The 7,895-nt window shown below is 50.3% G+C and overlaps 1 protein-coding gene across 1 annotated transcript; it reads right to left on the reverse strand.

Annotated features, from left to right (window-relative positions):
- Window positions 1-678: 678 nt before the first annotated feature.
- LOC125174474 (uncharacterized) lies at window positions 679-5,782 on the reverse strand. The gene is given in 4 exon segments (XM_047874003.1): window positions 679-1,743; window positions 1,816-2,183; window positions 2,186-4,132; window positions 4,135-5,782. Coding segments are annotated over 4 exon segments (5,028 nt in total).
- Between the last annotated feature and the right edge of the window lie 2,113 nt (window positions 5,783-7,895).

The following is a 7,895-nucleotide window of genomic DNA, read 5'->3' on the forward strand; positions in this document are numbered from 1 at the left end:
AAAAAAGAGAAAGCACAGTTCCTTTAGAAGTTAAACATGTACTGAGAAATTGTAGAGCATATGTTATGCCCAGAATTCGTGATCCCCAAAGACCACTAGGGAGCTGAGTCCGATGCAAAAGCAAAGAGCCTTTATTGGAGCTAGCTTGAGCTCAATCCCCTACCTGCACCAACGCAGCGGTGAGATACCAGGGAAAGAGAGTGAGTTTCAAAAGCACAAAGGTTTTATAGGGGTCTAGGGGCAGCCGATTGGCTGGGGAAGTGGCGTGTTTTGATCAGGAAGCTTGAATGGGTGAGCGGGAGGTCACTCAAAGGGAGGAGGCGTGGTCTAGGTGGAGGACACAGAACAAGATGGAGTCGGCTGGCGTAGGCCCGCCCTTTCATTCCCCCCTTGTCATGTAGCTTACGGACCCAATCATGGGGCCGGCTGCATTTATGGTGACAAGGGGAACAGAGTTTGGAGGTTTATGCAAAGTTCTGGGAAGCAAGTGTCCCTGGGGTGGCTCTGGGAGGTCTGATTAAGTATTGTCCCCGAGCTGGTGTCTATGATCTGCCAGGTGAGTTTTGGGGGGCGTATGAGCAATGACAAGCAGAGTTAACAGAGTTACCAATATTAGGTGGGTCGAATGCGCTGTAGCTTGAGCTTGAGCGGGTTGTGTTGGTCCCGACTGATGGCCCATCACGTGACAACGTCCTTCCGGATCGAGGAGGGGTCCGCTGGCTGGGCGTGGGTGTGATGGACCCAGGTCGCGATGCCGTCTACCTTGAGAGCGGTGGGGGTTGTCAACACCACGATGTAGGGTCCCTTCCAGCGCGGCTCGAGAGTCTCTCGGTGGTGCCTCTTGACGTAGACCCAGTCTCCCGGCCGGTACTGATGAGGTGTCGGGATCAGGCCAGCCTCGTAGATGGCACGGAGGCGCGGCCAAATGTCCTCGTGAGCCCTCTGGAGCCCGCTCAAGGAAAGAAAAAGTTCTTGATCTTTAAACTCAGCAATAAGTTCAGCTCGAAGGCTGGGAATAACAGGGGGTGGCCTGCCAAACATGATCTCGTAGGGAGTAAAACCCAGAGTGTAAGGAGTGTTTCTAACCCGGTAAAGGGCGTATGGTAGGAGAGTCACCCAGTCCCCGCCAGTCTCCATGGTTAATTTGGTAAGGGTCTCTTTTAGGGTTCTATTCATTCTTTCTACCTGTCCTGAGCTCTGGGGCCTATAAGCACAATGTAATTTCCAGTTTGCCCCCACCGCCTTGGCTACTGCCTGTGTTACCTGCGAGATAAAAGCTGGTCCATTGTCCGATCCTACCATGGCAGGAAAACCATACCTGGGTAAGATGTCTTCTAGTAGCTTCTTAGCCACCGTCTGAGCCGTTTCATGCTTGGTTGGGTATGCCTCCATCCAGCCAGAGAAGGTGTCTGTAAATACTAAAAGATATTTAAAACCATACTTTCCTGGTTTGACTTCAGTGAAGTCGACTTCCCATTGGGCTCCCGGTCTGGTGCCTCTGAGCCTGGTTCCTTTTTTATTTGATGTGGCCCTCGTGTTGGTGAGTTGGCAGGTCTTGCAGGCAGATACAACTTGCTCTATTTTGGTGTCCTGTTGGTGAATCTTAATTCCGGCATGTCGGATTAAGTCTTTTAATTTTCGGGCCCTCATGTGAGTAGACCGATGCATGTGCTCTAATATTGAGGCTCCGAGCTGGTCTGGCAACACGAGTTCCTTGTTAGGTGTATACCACCATCCCTTTATCTCCTGGGCCATGGGGAGTTTCTTGATCCGCTGTAACTCCTCCTGGGAGTACTTGGGCTGGTCTGGTAAAACTGGGTCTCCCGGGTCTGGTAGTTGTATGGTCATGGTGGGGACTGGAGTAAGGGCTACTGCCTTGGCTGCCTGGTCAGCCTTTCGATTACCTCTAGCTACTGGGTTATCAGCTTTTTGGTGCCCTTGGCAGTGGATAATGGCTAGCTTGGCAGGAAGCCATAAGGCCGTAAGTAGGTTAACTATCTCCTGCTTATTTTTTATAGTCCGTCCTTTTGCCGTCAGTAATCCCCTCTCCTGATAAATTGCCCCATGAATATGAGCTGTGGCAAATGCATAACGGCTGTCTGTGTAGATGTTGAGCCATTTTCCAGCTCCCAGCATCAGCGCCTTGGTGAGGGCTATGAGCTCTGCTCGCTGGGCTGACGTTCGGTGGGTAGAGCCTCCGCCCATACGGTGTCAGTTTCAGTGACCACCGCTGCACCCGCATACCTTTGTCCGTCTCGCACAAAGCTGCTGCCATCAGTGAACCAAGTAGCCTCAGCATTGGGGAGGGGCCGGTCGGTCAGGTCCGTCTGGAATCCATGTACTTGTTCCAGGATTCCCGCACAGTCATGTAATGGAGCACCTAGGTCAGGGTCAGGCAGCAGGGTTGCGGGATTGAGGGCTGCACTGGGGTGGAACCGCACTCGTGGAGGGTTGAGTAGGAGGCTCTGGTAATGAGTCATACGTGTATTGCTCATCCATCTATCCGGAGGCTGTTTCAGGACACCTTCAATGGCGTGTGGGGTCGTGATCCAGATCTCCTGTCCTAGGGTCAGTTTGTCTGCATCCTTGACTAGGAGTGCTGTCGCCGCAATAATTCTTAGGCATGGCGGCCAGCCGGCAGCCACTGGGTCTAGTTTCTTAGACAGGTAAGCCACTGGACGGTTCCAGGGGCCTAAGGCTTGAGTTAGAACTCCTTTTGCTATTCCCTTATGTTCGTCTACAAAGAGGTGGAAGGGCTTCGTAATGTCCGGTAGGCCCAGGGCTGGGGCACTTAGGAGGGCCCTTTTTAACTGATTAAAGGCAGTTTCTTCTTTTTCAGCCCATTTAAATGTTTTCCCCTCTTTGGTAGCTTCATATAGGGGCCTGGCGATCTCAGCAAAACCTGGAACCCAGAGGTGGCAGTAGCCGGCTGATCCTAGGAATTCCCTCACTTCTCTTCGGGAGGTGGGAGTAGGGATCTTTAGGACAGTTTCTTTTCTGGCCTCTGATAACCGCCGCTGTCCGCCCTCCAGGATATATCCCAGGTAACTTACCCTCTCCCTGCATATCTGAGACTTCTTCGCGGATGCCCGGTATCCTAAGGCCCCCAGGGTAGCCAGCAGGTCCTGGGTCCCTCGCTCACAGTCTTTGGCAGTGTCAGCAGCAATCAGGATGTCATCTACATACTGTAGAAGGGTGAGGCCAGGGTGCTCCCTTCTGTACTCACCCAGGTCCTCGTGTAGTGCCTCGTCGAAGATGGTGGGTGAATTTTTGAATCCCTGAGGTAGCCGTGTCCAGGCGAGTTGTCCACTGTAGCCCTCCTCCGGATCATGCCACTCAAAGGCGAACAAGGGTTGGCTCTGGGGTGCCAACGGCAGACTGAAGAAGGCGTCCTTTAAATCTAGTACAGTATACCAGACCCTGGAGGGCGCTAAGGAGCTCAAGAGAGTATATGGGTTGGGAACAGTTGGGTGTATGTCCGCGACCCTCTTATTTACTTCCCGGAGGTCTTGTACCGGTCGGTAGTCATTTGTGTGAGGCTTTTTGACCGGCAGTAGGGGGGTGTTCCAGGCAGACTGGCAAGGAACTAGTACCCCTAGGCTTCGTAGTCTCCGGATGTGTGGCTGGATCCCCTTCCGGGCCTCCTGAGACATGGGGTATTGTTTGATCCTTACCGGACTCTCTCCTGGCTTGAGCTCTACCAGGACTGGGGTCCTATGAGCGGCTAGTCCCATCCCCCCTGTCTCTGCCCAAACCGAGGGGAATTCTTGTAGCCATCTGTCTATATTATCCTCTCTCGGGAGCACCTCCTGGTGGAGGAGGTATTCATCCTCCAGTTTCATGGTCAGGACCTGGATGGGGTGGCCCTTGCCATCGGTGACCTGAGGCCCCCCTTGTCTGAAAGTTATCTGAGCTCCAATCTTGGTCACTAAGTCCCATCCTAACAGTGGGTAGGGGCATTCTGGTATTACCATAAAGGAGTGGGATACCCGGCCCATTCCCAAATCTACTGTTCTTCGGGTAGTCCATGAATACTGGCTCATACCAGTTGCCCCTTGTACCCAGGACTTCTTGTTGGCTAGTTTTCCTTGTGGGGTGCGGAGGACCGAATGTTGTGCTCCGGTGTCGACAAGAAGTCAATAGGGGTCCCCTCCACTTTAAGAGTTACCCTGGGTTCGGGGAGAGGGTCTGAACCCTGACTCCCCTAATCATTTAGTTCATCCAGCTCTAGGACTTTTACTTGATCAGTCTTGTTTCCCTTCCCGCCGGCCCTTTTTGGACAATCTCGGGCCCAATGCCCTATCTCCTTGCAGTATGCGCACTGATCCTTCTGCAGCCTCTGCTTCCCCCTCTTGGTGGTGCTTTTACCTTTTCTTGTGTCGTCTGCCAGCTGCTGGAGACGGCGGTCTCGTTCCTCGGGGAAGTCAGCAGTGATAGCTAGTAGTATTCTGGCCAGGTCTTGAGTCTGCTTACTGCTGGCAGCCGCCATGGCACGAGCCTGCTTGTCCTCAGGAGGCTCCTGGTTATTATATACCTTTTTGGCTACCACCAGTAAGTCCTGCAGACTTTTTTCTCCTAGTCTATCTATTTTCTGTAATTTTCTCCTAATGTCTACGGCCAATTGGTTTACAAAGGCCATGATAACAGCTGCCTTGCTTTCCGGAGCCTCTGGATTCATGGGGGTATAGGTACGGAATGCCTCCATGATCCGTTCTAAAAAGGCAGCTGGAGATTCATCTTTTCCCTGTTGTACATTTCCTACCTTGGCCAAATTGGTTGGCTTTCTAGCAGCCATTAGAGTCTGGCGGTAGACCCGGAGCCTCTCCTTACCTTCTGCCGTGTTGAAATCCCACTGGGGCCGAGTTAAGGGGAAGGAGGCATCTATCTGAGCCTGGTTGGTGGTGGGATTCCCCTCTGCGCCCGGAACTAGTTTTCGGGCCCCATTGAGGATTCTTTCTCTTTCTTCAGTCGTGAACAGGACCTGCAAAAGCTGCTGGCAATCGTCCCACGTGGGCTGATGGGTAAAAAGAACAGAGTCTGATAAATCAATAAGCCCTGCCGGTTTCTCGGAAAACTTAGGATTCTGAGCTTTCCAATTGTAGAGGTCACTAGTGGCGAAAGGCCAATAGTGATGGGGCTGATTCCCCTCTGCGTCTGGGGGTCCTGTGGCTCGCAGGGGCAGAATAGTAGAGTCGGCGGCGGAGGCAGATTGCCCCCTCTGAGCCCTTTGTCTGGTAAAGGGCGGGCTTCCCCCTGGAGCGTTTCCGCCTCCCGCTCTCGGAACAGCGTCTGCCTCCCCCGGAGGGGGAGGATGGTGTTCTTCCGGCATCCTAGAGGGGTTATACGGGGGAGGAAAAATTAATTCTTCTTCAGTACCCCCCTGTAAGACAGGGTAGAGGGGTGCTGAAGGCTGGGTAAGACGTTTCCTCTTCTCTGTCTCCTGCAAAGCAAGAATGGGTTTTGGCTCCGGAGGGAGCAGGGTTAGGAAGGGCTTAAGCCAAGAGGGTGGGTCTTCTACAAGGTCCTGCCAAGTGATAATGTAAGGGAGCTGATCAAGATGGCCCATCTTAGGCTGAGAGATGATACTCCTGACTCGGTGGATGGTAGGGAGGTCGAAGTTCCCCTCTGGTGGCCATCCGACATTGAAAGTTGGCCACTCGCTAGAACAAAAAAACTGCAACCGACCCTTTCGGACTTCCACACTGAGGTTGTTAGCTCTTCCCCTCACATCCTTAAAGTGATCAATCATAATACTTAGAGGAGTAGTCCGAGTCTGTCCCATAACGTCCGTCCAGTAAGTCCACAAAGCAAAACAGAGAAACACAAAAACAAACAGAGGGCCCCTAGAAAGTCTTCCAACTCCATGGAAGCAAAACTGAAAGCTAGCTTAGACCTTTGAGGGGATTCCATGTCCCTCCAAAACCGATGAGGGGATTCCACGTCCCTCCAAAACTGATGAGGGGATTCCACGTCCCTCCAAAGACGACAGCCTCACGCCGCCCAGCGGGGGCGACCCGCCTCGTCTCAGACCTTTGAGGGGATTCCACGTCCCTCCGAAACAGATGAGGGGATTCCACGTCCCTCCAGAAGGGAGAATCGGAACGTCTTCCGAAACTCCCGGCCCGTGGTCCTCCAGTGCGTCGTCCACTTAGACCACGTCGGGCACTACCAGAATTCCAGAAATGAGCTCACACAGAAAAGACAGAACAAACAGACACTAACCGTGGCCAGTCAGGCTCTCCGGGTCGGGGGTCCCTTGGGGGTCTTGGGGATCCCGGACGAGCCCCCAAATGTTATGCCCAGAATTCGTGATCCCCAAAGACCACTAGGGAGCTGAGTCCGATGCAAAAGCAAAGAGCCTTTATTCGAGCTAGCTCGAGCTCAATCCCCTACCTGCACCGATGCAGCGGTGAGATACCAGGGAAAGAGAGCGAGTTTCAAAAGCACAAAGGTTTTATAGGGGTCTAGGGGCAGCCGATTGGCTGGGGAAGTGGCGTGTTTTGATCAGGAAGCTTGAATGGGTGAGCGGGAGGTCACTCAAAGGGAGGAGGCGTGGTCTAGGTGAAGGACACAGAACAAGATGGAGTAGGCTGGCGTAGGCCCCCCCTTTCACATATTAACCGTATGATATTTCCTACTACTGCAAACACAGTGAAATATGATAAACCATTAGAATTATTCATTGTAGGCAGGGGAATTGAAGGATAGGTTATTTTATATCAAATGCTAAAAATAAAATTTATTATTTGCATGCATTTTACCTGTTTATTATTTATATTTTTCAGATGAAAAATGGAAGGTTAAATTTCTCCAGGCTCATAGAGTTGATTAGAGGCGAATTTCTTCTATTTTAAGCCAGGTCTTTGGTCTCCATAGTTCATGCTCTTTCTTGTAAAACATAAACCATTGCTCCTTACTAATAGTGAAAATCTTCATGAAATGGCAGGAAGGTATATTACAGTTCACAAAGAGAATATTAACTATACATTCCCTGATAATAGTCATATCTCAATATCTTGGTTTTCCTCGTAGCTCATAGGTCATTCTTTCTCAGTCCCATCAGCCGATGCTTACTGTTTCCCAGATTGACTAATGTGGAAGAAACCCAAGGCTCAGTCTTTGATCATCTTTTTTATCCTCACTTCCTTGATAATCTCATCTTGTCTCATGGATTCGAATACCATCTTTATGCTGATGATCACCAAATGTGTTTCCCAAGCTCAGACTTTGTATATCCAACTGTCCTTAATGTCTCCATTTGGATAATAGTATCTCATGCTTGATATGTTCAAATAAACTACTAATCCTATGCCCCAAATGTGTTCTACCTTCAGCTTTATCCATCTCAATTGATAGCAACTCCATCTCTCCATTTGGTAAGGCAAAAAACATTGGAGACCTTGCTGATTCTTCTCTTTGTTTCAAATCCTAGATTCATTCCCCATTGCCTGTACATTCAACATGTATTTGCAGCTGGCCACTTCTTTTCACATGCTTTCCATATCAAGCTGATCCTAGTGAACATTTCCTCTTGCCTAGATTGTTATGATAGGAATTAACTCTTTTTTCCACATCTGTGTTTGGCAAAATATAGTCCATTTTCAACATAGCAGCCAGAGTGATCATTATAAAATGTTCTCAGGAATTATCACTTGCCTGTTTCCTACAGTGGGTTGCCATTTAAGTGTTCCAGGCATTCTCCTGACTAGGGCCCTCTGCTCTCGCTAATATCCCTTCTTGAAACATTCTCCAAGATATACAAAGTTATAGTTTTCTCTTTTCCTTCAGGTATTTGCTCAAATATCATCTTCTCAATGAAATATTCTCTGTTATAGTATTTGACTGCAATCTGTCTCCTGGCCTCATTATCAGGGAATGTATAGTTAATACTCTCT

Source organism: Prionailurus viverrinus, chromosome C2 (assembly GCF_022837055.1).
Source record: "Prionailurus viverrinus isolate Anna chromosome C2, UM_Priviv_1.0, whole genome shotgun sequence".
NCBI lineage: Eukaryota > Metazoa > Chordata > Mammalia > Carnivora > Felidae > Prionailurus > Prionailurus viverrinus.